The sequence below is a fragment of the Cupressus sempervirens genome, chromosome 6 (genome assembly GCF_028749045.1).
Source record: "Cupressus sempervirens isolate cs-2001-9-10 chromosome 6, ASM2874904v1, whole genome shotgun sequence".
Lineage (NCBI taxonomy): Eukaryota > Viridiplantae > Streptophyta > Pinopsida > Cupressales > Cupressaceae > Cupressus > Cupressus sempervirens.
This window is the reverse complement of record NC_143123.1, coordinates 714,381,852-714,405,055: the sequence shown is the minus strand read 5'-3', so window position 1 is coordinate 714,405,055 and position 23,204 is coordinate 714,381,852. Positions and strand designations below refer to the sequence as shown.

At 35.0% G+C, this 23,204-nt stretch overlaps 1 protein-coding gene and 1 long non-coding RNA gene across 3 annotated transcripts in view; one reads left to right on the top strand and one right to left on the bottom strand.

Moving 5' to 3' along the window:
- Nucleotides 1–23,204, bottom strand: part of LOC149554281 (uncharacterized) — a 243,792-nt gene that overhangs the window by 178,290 nt on the left and 42,298 nt on the right. The gene's annotated exons all lie outside the window — the stretch shown is intronic.
- The window catches only part of LOC149554282 (external alternative NAD(P)H-ubiquinone oxidoreductase B1, mitochondrial-like), a 326,634-nt gene that overhangs the window by 263,917 nt on the left and 39,513 nt on the right, over nucleotides 1–23,204 (top strand). The window contains exon 8 of the mRNA XM_089789499.1: nucleotides 360–481. Within this exon, the coding sequence (XP_089645625.1) occupies nucleotides 360–481 (122 nt within the window). The remainder of the gene's footprint in view (nucleotides 1–359; nucleotides 482–23,204) is intronic.

Below are 23,204 nucleotides of genomic sequence, written 5' to 3'. Positions count from 1 at the left end.
TGGAAATACTACTCAAGTTCACAGAATAATAAAGACATTTACATAGAGAAAAACATAGTAAGTACCTTAATAACACAATATCGATTGGTGAGCAAATGATTTACTTTATTCATACCAAAACATCATGAGTGCATTTTCAATATTCCAAGTGCTTATAAAAGGGTCAGTTGATTGGGAAGACCAACCAATGCATTCCCTCAATGCCTAACTACCCAACCCACTTAAGCTTAACAAGTGCTAAATACAGTATTACTTTATTCTCCACTACAACAACCATTCTCTTTCTTCCTTTAATTGAAAAATTATTTTCTCTGTATTTTCCTCAATATTATATTTTAATTCCTTTTTTGTGTTTGCAGGTTGCAGCACAACAAGGCACCTATCTTGCAAGGTGCTTCAATCGAATGGATAAATGTGAAGTTGAACCAGAAGGCCCTTTACGTTTTACGGGAACAGGGCGTCATCGATTTCGTCCATTTCGGTATGAGCTGTTATCATACTTAATGTTTCTTGTTCTCTCCATAATACCATATTAAATTGCATTGGCAATTTTAGATACATTCATTAGGAATGTGCAAAATATCAGGGAGATGTGTCTCTAGTCACATCTATTAGCATCCCAGTTTTTGAATAACCTTTTATTTCAGCAATTTTTTCTGTGCATTTTCTGGATGCCTCCTGTGACTACTTTTGTAATCTTTTCGTGAATGCTTTGATCCATTTTTCAAGTTTTAGTTTTTCAATTTCATGGAATTAATAGACCATGTATAAGTTGTACCTTCCACACTGCATTAATTTGTATCTTCTTATATATGTTTGGGCTTAGTTTTTTTTTCACTTTTAATGTTAAACAGCATCAAACCGAGATGATTTACTTTAGGTTTTACTTTTGTTTAATATTCCCTATCAAACATACTCATGGGACAGTGTATGTATGCTCAAACATTCATAGAGTGCATCTGCAACTTACACGTTGGAAAATTTAAGCAAGAATTTTATATGAATCCCTCACGTTTGTCATGCTGGCATCCATTTTCTTTGTTATAGTGAAAAACAGTTTGATAGGATTAGATCAAGTGATCTAAAAAGAAGATTAAAGCTGCAGTTCTATGGGAGGACTTCACAATCTATTTTCAAATGCCAGAAGTTTCATGAAGTGAAAAATAAATTGTTATGGGATTTACTGATTTTTTTTTTGAAATAAAAAAGTTCCTACTTTTCATACCTGAAGATTTGAGTGTTTGGAAAAGGTACAAAGCTAGGAATTACTTCACTAGTTTAGGCTTTATTTGGCCTGAGTCATCTTAAGATTTTCAATTTTTGTTAATTATTATTTTTATTAGTGTTGAATTGAATATGCTAAAGAATAAAGTTCACGAGACCACCAAGTTCCATAAATTCTGGAACCTAAACTGCACTACAAAATTCATAAGACCTCCATTTCAGAATGATCTGAAATTTCTCAGTAACACTTAATTAGAACGTTTTAGAAGACCTCTTCATGAGACCTCAGCGTAAAACAAGTCTGACATTTCTGCCACTGGATTATTTTCTATATAACCTCCCTTATAAATTGCTATATTTTTTCTCTTATTCATCCCTATTCTAATAATATTTATGATGTTATATGAATTATAGAAGAAGCATATGTTCTATGAAGCTCCTACAGTTTTAGGAGAAAATGATGGACTCCTCGATTGTGACACATGTGCACCACTAAATTATATCCCACTTCTGCATTTTTGTTTATCCATGTATAATGTCCGAACATATCTGTGTCAAGGGATGGCTGGAACGATTGCATTCAAGAATAGCCAATAAAATAATGGCATTGCGATCTCAAGAAAGTTTTGAAAAGGTCAAATCCTTTATAGGTTTGTATGGAATAATACAAAAGATGTGGGTTGTTATGGATTTGCATTGAATTGTTTGGAACAAACCCACTTTAAAAAAGAATTGCTCCCTATCAAATCCTACCTAGATTACCTTGGAACCCAAACTGAGTTTGATGTAAACCCAGATCTAGGTTCTATAGTGGACAAACTAACAAAACACACAATTTTTGGTGTTTCCATCTCTTATTTCTTCCAAAAGTATGTATTGGTATGAGTCGTTTGCTACTTGTGCCTTCTACATTGTTGTTTTTCAAATTTGAGCTATTATAGTAGTCCTTTACAGTCCTTTTACCAGTGTTTTGCATGTGCTCAGTTAATGATCTTGTCTTGTTATTTGAGATCTGAAGTGTGAAATATTTATGTGCAAACTTTGTTTTGATGGGAACATATTTTTTTATAAATTTTATGTATAATGAAGTGGTCTTAATATTATTTGTGATATTAAATTTGATGAATTTCAAAATATAGTAAGGCGGCTATTTTAAAAATGAATATTTATTCAAATTCTTGTAACAGTTGTGATAGAAAATTTCAAACCTTAAAAGAAATTTGTATTCAAAGTTAAGGTGACTAGCACTGTGGAGTGTTATACCAAATGAACGCATACATAGGGTAGTTTTGGGGGTAAATTACAATAACACAAACTTCTACTTGTTTAAGGCTTAACAGCCACAATAATAGAAAACACATAAGATCGACAATGTTAAGAGCACAAGATTTATTCGGAAATCATTTTGGGGGAAAAGCCATGAAGAAAGACTTCTTGGATATATAATCCAAATCTAACCACAACAAAAATAAAATGATTTTACAATATTTGCAAGCACCAATCAACTAGAGTCGCTAATCCCCACTTACAAAAATTTTAGGCACTAACCTACTGAATATACAAATCCTCTAAAGATATCAATCCCCACAACTAAGCACCAACTTAGCAAGGGACGCCAATCTCTTCTTTTGGGAGGGACCAACCTCTTCTACAAAATTTCACCTTCTAGATTTTGCTTCTTCAATGGATGATGAATACATTGTTGTGCACTTTCACACTTAATAATATTTTCTCTATATTAACCATGCTTTGTGGTAAATGTTCTCTGCATTAAATTTGTTGTGCTTTTTATTCGAGTAATAAAACATTTTTCACAAACACTACTTACAAACGCACTTCACCTTTTTATATGTTGGCTAAAATTTTTGTAAGTTGCTGTGACCATAACTTGCAAAACTATAACGGTAGGCAACATCACATTAGATTACTCAGTTCTCTTAGCAATAGAGGAGGCTCCCTTCTCACCGTATTGTTAAGAAGTAAAGTCCACACACAACTGGGAGGGTGTTGAATCAGTTGTGTACAAATAAAATAAAATGAACTTCAAACTTGTAGATAACCAACAATTAAAACAATGATGCACAAAAATAAACCATACACCATAACACAATCATTTTGTTGACTAGGGAAACCTTTGATTAGAGGGAAAACTTTGGTGGTGATGGTCTTGTAAGATAATGTATTAATAAATAAGTTCCTTGTGAAAGGATGTGACCTTGTTAGGAGTGAAACACAATTCATTTAGTACAATAGTTCCTGGTAAAGGACAAATCCCTATTAGGAGACCTTGAACCCTTGTTAAGTGCTCTAACCCTGTTAAAGGCTGAAAAGAACAAGTAGACCCATCACCTTAGTGCTCCCACAAAAGTGAAAGGTAATTCTTTTAAGATAACATATCCAATGAACATGAACTGACCGATCTACAATTTACTTGCCAAATCAGTTTCTTTGAAGTCCATTTAATCATCCAACATCGCAACTACTCTTCTCTAATTTTCCAACATCAAGGCTCACATCATATGCAAGACATACAACTCACGCACCATGCATATCTCCCAAACAAGAACTTTCCTTTATACCCTTTACACATAATTAATTAGGCCTGCCTATTAGGGATCCCCCAGTATCCAATTAATTATGTAGGATCATGCTAAGGCATACACGCCTTCATAAGCATAAATACATGTCATGTCCCCACTCTAGCTCAATCTAGCAGAGACATGTGAGTCAGCTTATTATGGGGTCTTATAAGTTGATAGGGTGGATAGAGACCCAGTATGGTTATTCGGTGTTGGAGACTTGGTGTTCTGGTAGTTATTGATCAGTTGGGAGACGTTCCTTGTTTTTAGGAGGCAGTGCCTACTTTTTAGGAGGTATGATCTTGCCTAGGGTTGGGTCTCCATGAGATTACTCTTTGGGTTCAATTTCAGAGGGATAGGGCTTGTTTCCTAAATTTTAGGAGCATCCCTAGATTTTAAGGATGAGACTGCCAGTGGATCCTTGATTTCCGACTTTAGTCACAGACAAGTGACAAGATGATTTTATAGTTTGTGATGTCAGTTGGGCATTTTGTGGCTATTTGGGTTATATTTTTAATATTTCTTAAGTTAGCATTTAATAATTAAATAAGGCTAAGTTATTAGCCATTTTGGAGTAATAAGGGGTTTCTGGCCTCATCTAGATGCGCATCCTATGGTGTGATAGCTCATTAGAAAGGTCTCCAAATTCTCTAAATCTTTCTCTTTAGTCTCAAAGCAATTCAGTGAACAGATTTCAGTCTATGAGAAAAAAGATCATTTTCTAGTAACATGACCACTTTAAAATAAGAAATTATAACACTTTCGCTACCCAATGCCACTTGGAGACACTTAGGGTTTGATTTGCAATTGAGAGGGGTTATAAGGAGATAGAATCTTCATTCTATGATCATCTTTGGCATATTTGACAACTTGTTTATGAATTTGCTCTGAATGGACGATTTCTAGTCTGGGACGCAAACCCCAGGTTAGTGATTGGCTAGGACATAACCCTCTGCAATCTTTGGCACTGAATCTCTTAGGCATTGTGCATGGTGATTAAGGATAGAGGCATCAATTCTCATTGGGGTTTCAGCATGGCATATCATTTTTCCAGTTGGGACGTGGTTCATTGCAGCTTGTGGAATGCCATTTACAACAGATACACCACATGGTGTATAGAGTATTGCTTATATTCACTTCCAAATGTATGCTGGATTTGAGAACAATCTTCACCTTCTAGTTTGACATCAAATTTGTATGTGAGCTTTGGGAAATGCATTGGATTTATTGCTTGGCTCTATAATTCAGACAAATTTGCTTGGTACGGTTTGCAATAATTCTGATTTTTGTCGTATACCTTATTTATTCCAGTCTTGTTTCATGTTTGCTATTCCCTATTCCTTTCTATGTTATAAAACCATCAAAACACAAAAACAAACAAACCTTTCTACACTTTTGTCTAGCTCTGCAAGAAAACATAAATAAATAAGAAAACAAAATTTTAAAAAAAAAAATTACAGCAGTTTAATAGAAGAGATCCATTAGGGATCTTTCAATACAACCATTACATTTATAATGAGAATATTACATTTTCTAGTGATGAATTGTTATCCTGCATTCTGTCACCACAAAATGTTGGTAACAGCATGAAACTTTTTCAAGCTAGTTTTGTGTTCCTCTAATCTTGAATTTGATATTTAATTGTTTAATGTTGATCGATTGATCCATTTCAATTCAAATATCAAATTGTTTTACTGAAGGCCTTCGCCAAGTCTTTTTTGTTTTGCTTTTTGTTGAGCTTTTGCTTGATTTTTGAAGCATTCATCGTTTGTTCTTTTCTTTTGGGTTTGTTTTTTCTTATTTTTGGTCCTTTGGTTTTGCTCATGTCATGCCTTTCGATTTACCCTTCGATTTGGTCTAACCTAGGGGTCAATTGAAGTTGTCAGTCAAGAGTTATACCTATTTTAGTGCCTCAAAAGTGGACATTTTAGGTGCAACAACACAAATTAAAAATATGATGTTATAATTTCAATTTGACATTCACTTTTTGAAAAATATAACATTATACTCACTTTTTGTTATGTTTTTAAGTTACTTTTACTATAACATAAAGTGCACTATAGTCACTTTAAGTCTAACTACAGAAAATAAAGTGTTACATGCAACTCGCATTACATCCTTTTACATACGTGTAACTTGCATTACATGTAATTAAACATCTTCATGTAATGCATCTTCTACAACTACTAGCATAAAACAAAACAACAATCTTAGAGATTGTTTCTCAGTGCCTTGAATTTGACAATGATGTTACGCACTGTGGGAAGATCAACAATTTCCATGGTCTTCAATATGGCTTTAACTCTCACTGCATTTGCATATGCTGATTGCGCGATTTTGGATACTTATGAACCAGTGGACCGGATGTACCCAATGAAGAGGATTCTGAGGAGGAATTATTCTTGAATCGGCTAGCATCTTTGCGAATCCTTCTAGCAAGAATTAGATCATCTTCAATCTCAGTTGCCAAAGATTGTGCGAGAGCCAATATTGCAGGAGTAGCCTTTCGAAGTAAAAAGCTAACTTCAGGAAGTTGAGTGTTGATGAACAAACACTTCAAATTCATGGCAGTGGATTGAGAAGCAGTAGGAATTCTATAGCTAATTTATTAAACTTAGTGATAAACTCCTGCATTCCATCATTTGCCTCCTTCATTTACTTGAGCTGTGCTAGGAGAGCATGCTCTTCTTCTGCAGGCTTGAATCTTTCAAGGAACTTAGCATGCAGAGATGCCCAATCAGTGATGGAATTAGGTTCTAGATTATAGAACCACTCAGCTGCTATACCTTGTAAAGTCTCAATAAAGAGCCTTATAGATGTATCTTCATGTTCAACACCAAAGACTCCCATAGCGTAGAAGGCCTTAATGTGTTCATCGGTGTGTTGCTTCATTGATTTGCCTCCCACATTCCATCATTTGCCTCCTTCATTTGTGTGAGCTGTGTGCTAGGAGAGCATGCTCATCTTCCAAAGGCTTAAATCTTTCAAAGAACTTAGCATGCAGAGATGCCCAATCAGTGATGAAATTAGGTTTTAATTATAGAACCAATCAGCTGCTATACCTTGTAAAGTCTCAATAAAGAGCCTTACAGATATATCTTCATGTTCAACACCAAAGACTCCCACGGCAATGTAGAAGGCTTTAATATTTAATTGTTTAATGTTGATCAATTGATCCATTTCAATTAAATATCAAATTCAAGCTTAGAGAAATGTCAAACTAGCTTGGAAAAGTTTCGTGTTGTTACTAGCATTTTTTGGTGACAAAATGTAGGACAATAGCTGGCTCTTTCTAGGGAATGTTACTCATTTGTTATTGGAAACAAAAAGTGACATAGAATCCAGTTCTCTAAGTGCCTTCATCCACTCCATTTGACAATAGAGTCAGGCGACAAAAGAAAACAAAAACTAAACTAACAACTCAAAAACCAAAACTATGTACAAGGGGTACTTATCTGATAATTATTGGAAGTAATGTTTCAGATGTTGTCTACTATAAGGCAATGGCATTGGTGTTCCATCATGATATGCAAGCCAGAAACTATTTTCCCCCGCAATTTGACGAATTGTGAAAGGACCTTGCCAAAGAGATTCAGATTTACCATGCATTCCTTTCCATTCTCGCCTCTTGTCCTAGAGTGAGACAAGATCACCAATTTGAAATTCTTGATACTTGGCCTTCTTATCGGAAAAAACTTTCACTTGTTGCTGATGAGCAGCAAGCATATCAACCACTTCTTTTCTTTGTTCCTCCAACTATTGAAGAAACATAATTCTCTTATCAAGTGCATCTAAATAAGTTTCATCTTCAATAGCACGTACCAACTTGAGAGCGGAAAGCTCTAAAGTTATTGGAATCTCAGCATTGATCCCATATAACAATTGGAAAGGTGACATTCCAATTGCCTGCTTTGGAGTGATCCGATCTACCAACAAAACATCAAACAATGCCTTGTGCTAGGTTCGCTGATTTGAATCAATCAACTTCTTCATGATGTTCACCAAATTTTTGTTGTTTTGAGGGTAATAATCAGATGCATGTGCCAAGGTAACTCCATGATTGAAACAAAATTCAATAACTTCCTTGGAAGAGAAAGCAATTGCATTATCTGCAAACAATCTTATTTGGAACACCAAAACATGAGATAATGTTCTGCTTCAGAAAGTTACAAATAATTTTTGATGTAAAGCCTTTCACGGAAATTGCTTCAACCCATTTGGTAAAGTAATCCGTTGCTGCTAATACATGAGTATGATCCTTGCTTGAAGGTGGATTAATCGTACCAATGAAATCAATTCCTCATTATTGAGATGGCTCATCAATCACTATTGGCTTCAATGGAAGGGCAGCAAGTTTCTACTTACCAACAAACTACTGGCATAACTCACATTCCTTTACCCACTGTTATGCATCTTGAAAAAGCATGGGCCAATAGAATTGTGCTTTCAAAATCTTGTGAGCAGTGATAGGTGTTGAAAAATGTCCACTACATACTTGATTGTGAAAACAATCCAAAAGTTGGATTTGCTGACTTTTATCAACACACCTTAAAAATGTTCCATCAAAATGCTCGCTTGAAGAGACCATTTTCACAAAGAACAAAACTAGAAGCTTTCAACTTGAGAGTCCTCCATTCTTTTTATGTCAAGTGTGGAGGACATTCGCCATAACTTAAATAATAAGCCATGTCAAAAAACCAATCATCTATTGTACTAACAAACAAAACAGTAGAAGTGAGGAGGAGTTCTCATTTTCTACTTGTAACGGTTCATTTTCAGCCATACGCTGACAAAGTCCCTTACCACGAACTAACTTGGTAGGGCGTGTCTCTATATCACACTCTTAAATCTTAGCAATCCAATTCCCTCTTTTTGTATCAAAATCCTACTGAATCAGGATAGTCTTGATTGTAGTATCTGGAACTAGAGCAATGATATGTGAATTCAAAATATAGAATCTAAAATGCTTCACTGCCTTGACGATGGTATAAGCATGTTTCTCCATTTGACTGAATTTCAATTCATGAGCCTTCAAAAGACAACTCATAAATGAAATAGGTGATTCAACACCTTCATTATTTTTCTGCATCAGAATAGCAGAAAGGTTATGCTCTGAAGCATAACTATACATAATGAAAGAGCTGTTGTCTTACTTGATGGTAGAGATAGGCTTTGAATTGCTAGTACCCTCTTAGGATCAATCTTAATACCTTCCTTTGACACAATGTGTCCTAGGAGTTTTCCCTTCATCGAACCAAAAACTGACTTCTTGGTATTCAAAGATACGCCATGTTGTCTACACCTTTCTAAGACTTGTCGTAGATGAAAGAAATGATCTTGACGTTTCTTGGAATAAATAGTAAATGTTGTCTTGTATTGATCATCTTCGTGGACCTCAATTTGATTATATCCAGAAAAGCCGTCAAGCATAGACAACATCTCAGAACTAGTGACAGCTTGTAACACTTGGTCCATGACTAGCAATGGATAATTGTCCTTAAGAGATGCTTGATTAAGATTGTGGAAATCCACACATATGTGAATCTTGCCATTCTTCTTTTTGACAAGAACAATATTGGCTACCCAAGATGAATGATGGATAGGAAAAGTGATATCTGCTTCAAGCATCTTCTAAATTTCAGCTTGAATAGTACTTGAAATTTTAGGATTATATTGCCTCTGTTTTTGACAAAAAGGAGCTACACCAAACTTCAGAGGAATATCATGCTGTAGTTCTTTAAGATGAAAGGACTTAAGATCTTCATGAGAATAAGCCAAGACATCTTTATATTAATGAAGAAGAGTAATGAACTTTTGTTTCTCTTCCTCTGTACACCAATTACCAATATTCACCAGCTTTGGGTCTTCATCCGTTCGAGTGTTGTATTTCTCATACTGTTCCATAGACTTGGTTCTTGTCTTTTGTTGTTCTTTGATATATCTATCATGTTTATCAAACAACTTTTCCAAAGGAACCAATCCTTTAGGAATCTTATTCCCTTTAAGTTAAATGATTTCATGACCAGTCTTTGGATCTATTTTAGAAAGAACTTCATTTGGATCATATTGACCTCCTTCAAAGTACATTTCATCAAAACCTTCTTTTGTTTCAAGAAAGTTGATGATTTGATTATCATCATTGAACACTTGCCAATGTTCACAATTATCTAGGAATACTTGGTCAGTAGACCAATTATATTTCATAGATGTTGTCTTCAAAATCCTGATGTGCAAGTAGAAGAGTAGTTGAAACAGCAAGCGCATCAACTCTATCATTTAATTCTCTAGGGATGATTGAAATATTGAAGGCATCAAATAACTTGATATAATCCCAAGCTAAATCACAATAATGTCTAAGTTGGTCATTTCTGGCTTGATATTGACCCCTAATTTGACACACTACCAATTCAGCATCTCCTTTAACATGCAAGTTCTAAATTCCTCTAGCTTGCGCCATGTTTAACCCTAGTATCAAGGTTTCATATTCAGCCATATTATTGATGTTAAGAAATTGCAACTTGTATGAAAAAGGGAAGAATTCGCCATCAAGAGAAATAAAAACAACTCTAGCACCGGATCCCATAGAAGCACAACTACCATCAAATTCCATAACCCAAATAGTAGTAGAGCTAGTTGTGCTGGCACCAAAATCATTTAGAATAATTCTTCCTTCAAGAAAATTAGTAGAATCACCTTCAGAATGCATCTCTTCATCATTAAAACAATCCATAGGATCATCTTTAAGAATAGCTTTTTCATCAAGAATAACATCTTCCTCTATGGCATAGGCAAATCTCTCAGTGTCTGATAATAGTGAAGAGCTTTCAAAATCCATCCAGTCTTTGGCAAATTCAGATATTTCATTAGCATGTAGATAATAATTTCCCACCCCTACTGATTCAAAAAGAATTTGAGCATGTGGATCATTGGATTTGACTACCACATACTTTGTTTCTCTTTCAGGATACAATTTCTGCATAACACCTTTAATAAGTATCCTAGCCTCAGTCATATCCATGTTAAGTTCTCCTCCTACATCCTTATAGAAATTGCGACCAAGTAACATACCATAATAGGCTAATACATCAGCAACTAAGACCGTCATTTTGATCTTTTTGTCTAGGAAGGACGCAAAGGCAAATTGAGCATCTTTGATTTGCCCTTTCAGAGGCACTTATTTGTTCTCCATAGAATAGCAGCTACTAAAAGACTTGGTTAAGGTCAAACCTAAGGCACCTGCAACCTTGGCAGGCATGACATTATCAAAGGCACTTGAATCTATAACGTAGTTACTTAACTTAAAACCATTGATCAAAAGAGAAAGATAGAAATGCTCAATCTTTCTTGGCACTGAGGATGGAAGGGTTACTAAGTTATTTGGCAAATTCTTGACTGTAGGAGCAACCAAATGGGTTTGGGTAGGTTGGGATTCTTTGACAAATTTAGTAAGTCTATCCAGCTGATCTAGATAAGCTTGTAGGTATTCTACCTCAAACATTTGAATCTTAGTCTTCTTAGCATGATCTATGATATCAAAAGCTTGAAAAGAATTTGCTAAGGAATAATTAAAAGTTTCAGCGTAAGATTTAGGCATACTAGGCTTTAAAACAATAGATGTAGGAATAGTTTGATTAGCACTTACTTGATTTTTAGCTAGATCATTAGGTAGATTGGGCAATGGTGTCCCCCTCTTTACAATAGTAACTGACATTTGAGGAACATCCAACTTCTTTTCAGCTTCTTCTTGTTGTTGAGCCAACTTAGTTTGTGAATGTGTCATCACTGCATAAGTTTGTGCAAAATCAATTTCATGATCTTCAGCATTGTATTACACATAACCAATAGTAGAGTCGCCAGCTACTTGAGGATCATCATGAAACAGAGCAGCATTATCCTCAGAAGGATATTCGTCTTGATTGTCATTCAGTGGATCAGCTTCGAAGTAACCAGTAGTTGTGTTACTTGGTGGTGCTTCGAGCACAAGCCTCTCCGGAGGACGAAGCTTATTCTAATTCTTAGCTGCATAATTGTTTGCAACATTAGGATAAGGTCACCTTGGAATGTCCTTATATGGTATTGCATATGAACCTTGAGATATCTACTTCTTGAGAGCAAGAAGTTCATTTGCCAACTTCTAAACCAATGGATTGGATGTACCTGATGAAGAGGATTCCGAGGAGGAATTATTCTTGAATTGGCTAGCATCTGTGCGATTTTTTTTTGCAAGAATTAGATCGTCTTCAATCTCAATTGCCAAAGATTGTGCGAGAGCCAATGTTGCGAGAGCAGCCCTTCGAAGTAAAAAGTTAACTTCAGGAAGTTGAGTGTTGATGAAGAAACACTTCAAATTCGTGGTAGTGGGCTGAGAAGCAGTAAGAATTCTATTAGCTAATTTATTAAACTTAGCAATAAACTCTAGCATTCCATCATTTGCCTCCTTCATTTGCGTGAGCTGTGCTAGGAGAGCATGCTCATCTTTTGCAGGCTTGAATCTTTCAAGAAACTTAGCATGCAGAGATGCCCAATTACTGATGGAATTAGGTTCTAGATTATAGAACCAATCAGTTGCTATACCTTGTAAAGTCTCAATAAAGAGCCTTACAGATATATCTTCATGTTCAACACCAAAGACTCCCACAACAATGTAGAAGGCTTTAATGTGTTCATCGGGGTGTTTCTTACCGTCCCCATAGAATTTGGGAAAAATTTTACGACAACCTTGAGGTAATGCATGCTATGGTGTTGCACGATTTAACGGACCAAAAGTTGCTCCCCATGGACCAGCAGCCATATTGATGACTGGAGAGTTAGTAGTAGCTAGGTGTAATTGTGCAGCAGACACAAGGGGTTTGAGGAAAAACTGGGAATCTTCATTAGGTACAAGTGACTTCTTTATACGAGGATAACGTGTAGTACGAGAGAGAGCGTGAATGGTAGTAAGTAAATCAAAATGAGCCTGTTGTGCCCAAAATGATCCGGTAGAACTTGAAGAACTATCTCCATTCTTCCTCTGGGAATACACGTGCTCAAAACTTGCCAGTGTGATAACCAGTAATGCCAATCAGAATAAGGAACTAAAATTCAAACGAAAGCAAGAGGCTTCTAAATGCGTCTGTAATCCCCAGTAGAGTCACCAAAAAACTGTTGGGTGGATATTTTGCAACCGACAGTTTTGGGAAGGCTCCCCCTTCTCACCGTTCCTTGGATCAACTCAAGGTAAGCAAGAAGTCAAGAGATTTTATAAAATGGGTGTTACCAATATCCTTTCTTCTTATCTTTCAAAAAAAAATCCACTTACTCGTGGAGCGAGTAATGGGTAGGGTGAATCTCTAAATACACTTCTATCAAGAGCTAGAAACAGTGATACTGATAAATCTTTACTAACTCAAAAGCTAGCTAAAAATGTACCGGTTTGGCTCTAAGTCTAGTCATACTTCTATATGGAAAAACTTTACAATTAGGGCACAAAGACTCCTAAAAGTAAGACTACTTAGCTATTTTGTGAATTAAGAAGAAAATATAAGCTACAGACAAAGCTTCTAGCTATACACTTCCACAATTGCTCCTAGTCAAAGCTCTAGCTCCAATTGCTTCTTAACTCTTTTCTATTCAATTCACGAGATACAATTATCAATAACACCAGATAACATGAATCAAAGACAACTTGGATGAATTATAGACAAAGATTACAATTCACACAAATAATAATCTCACTTAATCAAAGTTAAGTCTCAAATGCTCCTTTGTATTTACTTTCTCTGAAAATAGTCCTTACACAAACAAAGTTATGCTAGCACAATTTCTCCAAAGTTCTCTTGCATAAAAGATAATGATGATTTTACAATGAGGGGTCATTGCTTTATATAGGTACAGGAGTTAAAAAAAAAGATGGAGGAATAAGTGAGACCAACTCAACCAACTTTAACCTAGTCTAACTACAGAAAATAAAGGGTTACATGCAACTGCACATGCAACTCGCATTACATCCTTTAACATACGTGTAACTTGCATTACATGTAATTACACATCTTCATGTAATGCATCTTCTACAACTACTAGCATAAAACAAAATAACAATCTTAGAGATTGTTTCTCAGTGCCTTGAATTTGACAATGATGTTACGCACTATGAAAAGATTAGCAATTTCCATGGTCTTTGATATGGCTTCAACTCTCACTGCATTTGCATATGCTGATTGCACAATTTTGGAATTTGTTGCTATAGTATCTAACAAGTGTTTTGTCAACGATTTATACAAAACAAACTTGTTCATTGTATGTTAACCAAAATCTTCAGAATCTATATTAGTATTGATCTTGTTGGTATAGAATTTACTATCTCTGTTGCATTAAGATTACCAGATTTATTAGTAACATGACAGTCCATCTGTTCCAAATCACAAGTAACACTTGTTTCAACAACTTGACAATCTCCAAAAGCCACCTGCAAGTTTGTGATCAGCTTCCTTAATGTCTCCTCCTTATAACCAATGAGTCTTTGAAATCTGAAAACATTTCACATGATGGAAGAATATCACATGAAACCAAGGCATCCAAATCGAATCTCACCATTTCATCCCAATCATCAAGAATTTCCTTCAAGTTATTAGCTTTTTGAGTCAAAGAAGAAATTAAGTTTTGCTCCATTTCATTCATTTCTTTGACACGCCTAAGAACTACCAATGCCTCTGTAATGGCTCGAACTACTTCAAAATGATTTCTTGTATCCAAGACTTAGCAGCTTCAATCAGCCTTCTTTCTTTAGACATTTGAGACATAACAACAATACTTCGAGAAGATTGTTTCTATATAACCTCATTCAAATGAGAGATCTCTTGTTTCAGTCGATTCTTCTTTTCCCAAAGCTCATGATTGCTTTTTGATACATTGGCCAATGCATCTTGAGCATCTTGAAAACAACCCAAACATGATTGCTTTCCAACTTCAATCTTAGTAATTTTGTAGTTAGAATGAGTGAGTTCCTCAACAGGTTTATCTACCAAGGGCTCAACAACCTCAACAGATTTGGTTTTATTAGAATCGACCAAAATTCTGGAAACAATCTTATCTTTCAAAGATTTAGATTTAGTCTTCTTAACAAGAAGATGGTTAGGAGGAACAACCACTTTCCTTCTCTTTGTTGTTGTTTTACTCAACCACGCAAGTAGGCTGAAACTTTCATCTGCAGAAACAAGCACAGTGGAGACCAGTGGCATTGATCCAGATTGTATATCTGTAGTGACTGTGCAAGATTTAGTCTGTACTGCTTAAGTCATAGGAACATGTTGAGAAGACTTCGTCATGGAAATTTCAAAGCCTGTCAAAGATGTATCAAGTTGGAAAACTTGACCACTGGTAAGAATCAGAAAATTTTCAAACACATTTGCTAAGTGATCATACTGTTCATGTGCAGGGGTGCAAGGAGCAGCAAAAGAAATAGGAAGAACCATGATATTAATCTGTGAGATTGGAATGGAAGCAATGAAAACAATTGAAAAAGAATCCACATCATCATCAACCTCATGCAAAAAAGGTTCTTCATGTATAGAAAATGTATAGTCTTGTGTAGGCTTTGAAGGAGATATGATTGTGATTTCCCCTTCTTCATCCAAATCTCCTTTATCAGATTCTATTTCCAATTTTTCTTCTGATTCTTGAATTGGCTCAGGAACTTGAGATGATTTCGTTCCTTTTTCGCCCTTCAATTTGAATTTGAGGGAGCCCTTGGCATCAGAAGGTGAAGCACCATCTTTCCTTGTAATCTCCAATTATAGGACCAAAACTTCCACAATCCAAGCCCATCTCAGGATTTACTCTTTTAGGGCGTTTACTTTTCAACCATTTGTTGGTGTTTACTAGGATGGGTTGAAATCTATCCATTATAGACGTGTCTTCCTTTTGTTGCCATTGAATAGAAAAAGGGCACTTCTTATCAAAATTGGCCTTATGAAACCCCGGATCAAGGATCTCGCCATCATCTTCAACTTGGAAATCTGAAGGGATTTCCAACATGTTAAGATCAATTATTTGTTGCAAGGTTAATCTTCAGTTATCCATCTTCGTGATGTCAAGTTCTGTCCTCATGTCTATCCAGATGTCTTTGATGTGATGAACATGAGTGTAGGCTCTTTTCATTTGAGAATTCATCTCTTGGTAGTCAAAATCAAATCTGGCTTTGAACTTCTTCAAGGTAATCAATTGCAACTCTACTTCCATATTCTTTGCTTTAGGCACAGAAATGATTGAATAAATGCCAATAGCCAAAGGCTTGGCTGAGGTAATGCTAAAACCAGGTCTACGTGAAGCATGTTGATCACTTTGCACGTCCATGAGTTGTCTAGCTAGCTCCATTAGGATGATTTGATATGTAGCATACCTAGATAAGGTATACAACTCTCCCTTGAAATATCCAACTCTCAAGTATGTGAAAGTAGGAAATTGAAGAAAATTACAGTCGTATTTGTTCACCTTCTCCCACGCTACATCAGATACTCTTTTGATAACCAACTGCTTATCAAACAAGCATCAAAAATGTCCAAAGAAGGCATCTTGGACCCTTCTATAGTGGAACTTACTATTTGCCAAAGTGATTTGGTCATAGTAGTCCCAAATAGGAACTTGAAGATAATCTCCTTTGGTAGAAAGACCAGAGAAAGATCCCATAGCAGGAAAGATGTAAACTATATAAGAATTCATGTAGAAAGGCACTGATGTTTCCACATTACATATTTGCTGGGAGAGTGCAGTACTGATAAGTTCTCTCCAAAAGATGTGTTTTTTATTCTCCATAATCTAAAACATGAACCTATACATCCATGGCTCAAAATCAGTAGAATCTTTAAGGCCATAAATCGTGCTAAGAAGGATGATGAGATCTTTGTACTCTTGTTTGAAATGACTGATGAATAATCTTTGACCATTTGGAAAAATTGCTTCTTTTATTGTCTAACCAGCAAAGGTTAATATACTTTTAATAATTACTCTTTTTCTCATTCCAACAAGCTAATGATGATTCTTTAGTCAAATCAGCACATTCTAATTTATGCGGAACTTTGAAGATTTGTTCTATAACCTCAGGATCTAGGCTAATGATAACCTTGCCGTCAGCATCTTTGATAGTTTTTGTCTTGAGAGTAAACCGCTGTGTACATCCATAAATGAAGTTAGGTTCTATAGCCGCCATAGGAAATGTGGATACCAAATAAATGTTACTTCTCCTAATGTAATCATCCAATAAGAGCAAATCGATTCATCCTCATGAAAAAATGTTGAGCAAAAATGAAGATATTTGGAGTTTTCTCCAAAAACATGCTCTAAGATTGAGCTCCCAAAAACGGTTTTCAGCATATTAAATCTATCTTTGATGCAAGGAAATTGATCACCAAGCAAAAGTGCCTTGAACGGAAAAGATTTCATTCAAATCCATTGAGAAAATCTCAAGATATGAGCAAAATCAGACTCTTGGGAAACACTTGCACATTTCATTTCAAAATCATACCTTTTAATGAACACAACACATTTTAAAATGTGCTTCTTCCAAAATCGGACCTTTTGAGGTCACATACATGTTTTAAAACATGCCTTCAAGTGAAATCGCATTTCTTGGAATGCATAGCATGTTTTAAAATGTGCTTATGGGTAAAATCAGACCTTTTGAGGTCACTTGCATATTTTAAAGTGTCTCTCACCTTTTAGATGCATAAGCATAAAAACTCCACTTTTGATGTCATAGCATCAAAAAGGTCCACCCTTGATGAACTTTTGATGTAATGACATCAAAAGTGTCCACCAAGTAGACTTTATATGCAATGGCATGTAAAAAGTACACTTTTAATAGTTTTTTACATGTAATTGCATATAAAATGTCCACTTATGAACCGTTGAAGTCATTTAATTCACTTAAAATTATAAAAATGTTACAAAATGGATAAAAAACAATATCTATTTATCATATTATGAAATATAATACATAAACATCATTTTAAAGTAACATTTAAATAAGTATTTGATTTTTAAAACCAAAAATTTAAAATGAAACTATATAGTTATATAGTTACTTTAAGTGAACAATTAAAAAGTAACTAAATTTAAAATTATAACATAAAGTGCACTATAGTCATTTTAAGTTATAAATTTAAAGTAAAAGTAACTAAAAAACATAACAAAAAGTGAGTATAATGTTATATTTTTCAAAAAGTGAATGTCAAATTGAAAATATAACATCATATTTTTAATTCATGTTGTTGCACCTAAAATGTCCACTTTTGAGGCACTAAAATGGGCATAACTCTTGACTGACAACTCCGATTGACCTCTAGGTTAGACTGAATCGAAGGGGAAATTGAAAGGCATGATATGAGCAAAAGCAAAAGATAAAAAACAAGCAAAATCAAACTCAAAAGCAAAGAACAGACAATGAAGGCTTCAAAAATCAAGCAAAGGATCGATAGAAAGCAAAACGAAAAAGACTTGACGAAGGCCTTCAGTAAAACAATTTGATATTTGAATTGAAATGGATCAATCGATCAACACTAAACAATTAAATATCAAATTCAAGCTTAGAGAAACGCAAAACTAGCTTATAAAAGTTCTGTGCTGTTACCAACATTTTGTGGTGACAAAATGTAGGACAACAACTGGCTCTATCTGCGGAATGTTATTGATTTGTTTTTGGAAACAAAGAGTAACATAGAATCCAATTCTCTAAGTGCCTTTATCCATTCCATTGGGCAATAGAGTCAAGCGACAAAAGAAAACAAAAACTAAACTAATAACTCAAAAACCAAAACTATGTACAACTGGTACTTATTTGATAATTACTGGATGTAATGTTTTAGATGTTGTCCACTATAAGGCAGTGGCATTGGTGTTCCATCACAATATGCAAGCTAGAAACTATTTTTGCCCGCAATCTGACAAATTGTGAAAGGACCTTGCCAAAGAGAATCAAATTTACCATGCATTCCTTTTTGTTCTCACCTCTTGACCCAGAGTAAGACAAGATCACCAATTTGAAATTCTTGATACTTGGCCTTCTTATCAAAAAGAACTCACTTGTTGCTGATGAGCAGCAAGCATATCAACCACTTCTTTTCTTTGTTCCTCCAACTGTTGCAGAAACATAATTCTCTTATCAAGTGCATCTGAATAAGTTTCATCTTCAATAGCACGTACCAACATGAGAGCAGGAAGCTCTAAAGTTATTGGAATCTCAGCATTGATCCCATATAACAATTGGAAAGGTGACTTTTCGACTGCCTGCTTCGGAGTGATCCGATTTGCCCATAAAGCATCAAACGATGCCTTGTGCCAAGTTTGCTGATTTGAATCAATCAACTTCTTCATGATGTTCACCAAATTTTTGTTGCTTGATTCTGCTTGACCATTACCTTGAGGGCAATAATCAGATGCATGTGCCAAGGTAACTCCATGATTGAAACAAAATTCAATAACCTCCTTGGAAGAGAAAGCAGCTGCATTATTTGCAATAATCTTATTTGGAACACCAAAACATGAGATGATGTTTTGCTTCATAAAGTCACAAATAATTTCTGATGTAGAGTCTTTCACCAGAATTGCTTCAACCCATTTGGTGAAGTAATCCGTTCCTGCTAATATATGAGTGTGACCCTTGCTTGAAGGTTCGCACCAATGAAATCAATTCCCCATTGTTGAAATGGCTCATCAATTACTACTGGCTTCAATGGAAGGGCAGCAAGTTTTTGCTTACCAACAAATTGTTGGCATAACTCACATTTCTTTACCCATTGATATGCATCTTGAAAAAGTGTGGGCCAATAGTTAGTATTGTGCTCTCAAAATCTTGTGAGCAGTAATAGGTGCTGAGAAATCTCCACATACTTGATTGTGAAATGAATCCAAAAGTCGGATTTGCTGACTTTTATCAACACAACTTAAAAAATGTTCCGTCGAATGCTCGCTCGAAGAGACGATTTTCCCAAAGAACAAAACTAGAAGCTTTCAACTTGAGAGTCCTTTGTTCTTTGTATGTCAAGTGTGGAGGACATTCACCATAACTTAAATAATAAGCCATGTCAGAAAACCAATTATCTGTTGTACTAACAAATAATACACTAGGAAGTGAGGAGGAGTTCTCATCTTCTACTTATAATGGTTCATTTTCAGCAATAAGCTGACAAAGTCCCTTACCACGAACTAACTTGGTAGGGCGTATCTCCATATCATACTCTTGAATCTTAGCGATTCAATTTCCTCTTTTTGTACCAAAATCCTGTTGAGTCAGGATAGTCTTGACTATAGTATTTGGAACTAGAGCAATGATATTGGAATTCAAAATATAGAATCTAAAATGCTTCACTGCCTTGACAACAACATAAGCATGTTTCTCCATTTGACTATATTTCAATTCATGAGCTTTCAAAGGACAACTAATAAATGAAATAGGTGATTCGAGACCTTCATTATTTTTCTACATCAGAATAGCAAAAGGGGTATGCTCTGAAGCATAACTATACATAATGAAACTTTTAGTATAGTTAGGACATACCAACGTAGGACCATGTGCTATAGCTTTCTTGCTTTTTGCAAATGCTTTCTTTTCTTCTTGATTCCAATGGAAAGCAGTCTTGCCTTTCATCATGTCAACAATATGATGAGTTAATTTGGCAAAATCAGGTACAAATCTTTTAAGAAAATTCAACTTTGCAAAGAAAGAATGAACTGTTGTCTTACTTGATGGTAAAGATAGGCTTTGAATTACCAGTACCCTCTTAGGATCAATCTTAATACTTTCCTTTGACAAAATGTTCTCAAAGTGTTGTTGTTATGTCTCAAACATCTAAAGAGAGAAGGCTGATTGAAGTTGCTAAGTCTTGAATACAAAAAATCATTTCTGAAGGAGTTGAAGATGCAATCAGCATATGCAAATGCAGTGACAGTTGAAGCCATATCGAAGACCGTAGAAATTGCTGATCTTTTCACAGTGCATGACATCATTGTCAAATTTAACGCACTGAGAAACAATCTCTAAGATTGTTGTTTTCTTTTATGCTAGTAGTTGTAGAAGACGCATTACATGAAGATGTGTAATTACATGTAATGCAAGTTGTGTAAAAAAATGTAATGTGAGTTGCATGTAACCCTTTATTTTTTGTCATTAGACTAGGTCAAAGTTGGTTGAGTTGCTCCCACTTTTTCCTCCATCTTTTTCTCAAATCCTTTGCCTATATAAAGGAGTGACCCCTCATTGTAAAATCATCATTATCTTTTATGCAAGAGAACTCTGGAGAAATTGTGTTAATATAACTTTGTTTGTGTAAGCACTATTTTGAGAGAAAGTGAATAGAAAGGAGCATTTGAGACTTAACTTTGATTAAGTGAGATTTTTTTTTGTGTGAATTGTAAGCTTTGTCTATAATTCATCCAAGTTGACTTTGATTCAGTTTATCTGGTTTTATTGATAATTGTATCTCGTGAATTGAATAGAAAAGAGTTAAGAAGCAATTGGAGCCAGAGCTTTGACCAGGAGCAATTGTGGAAGTGTATAGCTAGAAGCTTTATTTGTAGCTTATATTTCCTTCTTAATGCGCAAAATAGAAAAATAGTCTTACTTTTAGGAGTCTTTGTGCCCTAATTGTAAAGTTTTTCCATATAAAAGTACAACTAGACTTAGAGCCAAACTAGTACATTTTTAGCTAGCCTTTGAGTTAGTAAAGATTTATTAGTATCACCGTTTCCAGCTCTTGATAGAAGTGTAGTTAGAGATTCACCCTGACCATTACTCGCTCCACGAGTAAGTGGATTCTTTCTTGAAAGAGAAGAAGAAAGGATATTGGTAACACCCATTTTATAAAATCTCTTGACTTCTTGCTTACCTTGAGTTGATCCAAAGAATGGTGAAAAGGGAGAGCTTTCCCTTTAAGGTAGGAGAGACTCTGTGTCACACGCTGTGGCTGGTCATCCTATGAACCATATGCTACAATAACACAATCGGCTGCTAGTAAAATCTGTCCTATGTTACAAGCGACCTTTCTAGAATAATTCAAATGCTTCACTTTCGAACATACGTGCATGAACAAGTCTTTTATGACATTCCATGCTCACCAACATTAATTCTTGTTTGCTAATAAGATGTAGAAAAGGTATCTTCAACTGTCTCTATTATGATTTCCTATATACTGGTATGCTACCAGTCTTTACTAGTCAATCTGTATCTCAACCAAAACATCACATAAAGTATATAAAACATAGACATGACGTCTACATTCATTCTACTGCACATATGTAAGCTCACATATCTAAATCTATCACTTATTGTCCTCATTGATCTGATAAGTAGCCTACGATATACATAATCCGAATCTGTAATAATTTAATAAACAAAAGAACATAACGACTCTGGAATACATCGAAATGTCAACAATATGCTCAATTCCTCACAATCTCCCCCTTTGGCATTGATAGCAACATATGGTGAAAAATTATCAATCCAAAAGCAAACATCTAAATTCAATTTTTTGAATATCCTCAACATATACAGTCCTCAAACTTCTTATCCAAATACCATAGATTCTCTCCTAATTATCTTCCCTTATGAAAGGTTTTGCAATGATTTTCGCCCCTTTTGACATCAATAAGAAAGGAGTCACTATACCAAACATTGAAACTTTCTATCATATTCTCGTCAAATTGTTCTCTCCCTTTAGTGATAATCTCATCAAAGTACTTGTGTACATGGTAATTATGTAAAATAAAATGCTTTAACTAGTTGTTAGGGGAAGTCATGTACTAAGAGTCATGGTGGTTGGTTTTCATAACCAATCCGAGCATTATATATAAGGTTCAAAGGGAATGGAAGGGATATGGTAATGTTGGAGATCATTGGTATTGTTAAGGTAACTATTTGGTATAATTAATAAAGATATATTTTTCCATTTATGTGTATTGTTCTCATAAGTGGTATGACTGCTGCAATAACATTGGTAATTAGACTTGGTATAATTCTGTACTTTGGAGATTGGCTCTCAAGGCATAAGAAGTGGAAAGGTGACAAAAACACAAGAAAGAATGACTATTGTAAGCAAAAGCAAGAAGAGGAAAGGGAAGACAGAAGACTTTTGGAGGAGTGGCATGTTGGATAGATTGTCATTGATGTCAAAGACTAAATGAATAAGTTAACAATAATGAAATGTTTTCCATATTAAGGTGTTGTCAACAGTAATATTGAAATAGTGATACTATGATCAAATAAGTACTGAAATAAGTATACCTACAGATGATCCCTTTTACCTTTACAGATGATAGGGTGGACAAAAGATAAGAAATCTAATGGTATGAAGAAATTTGAATAAAAGATAAGTTACACATGAAAAATTATAGAACACTGAAAAAGGAGATAGAAAGGCATTGAAATATTGAATA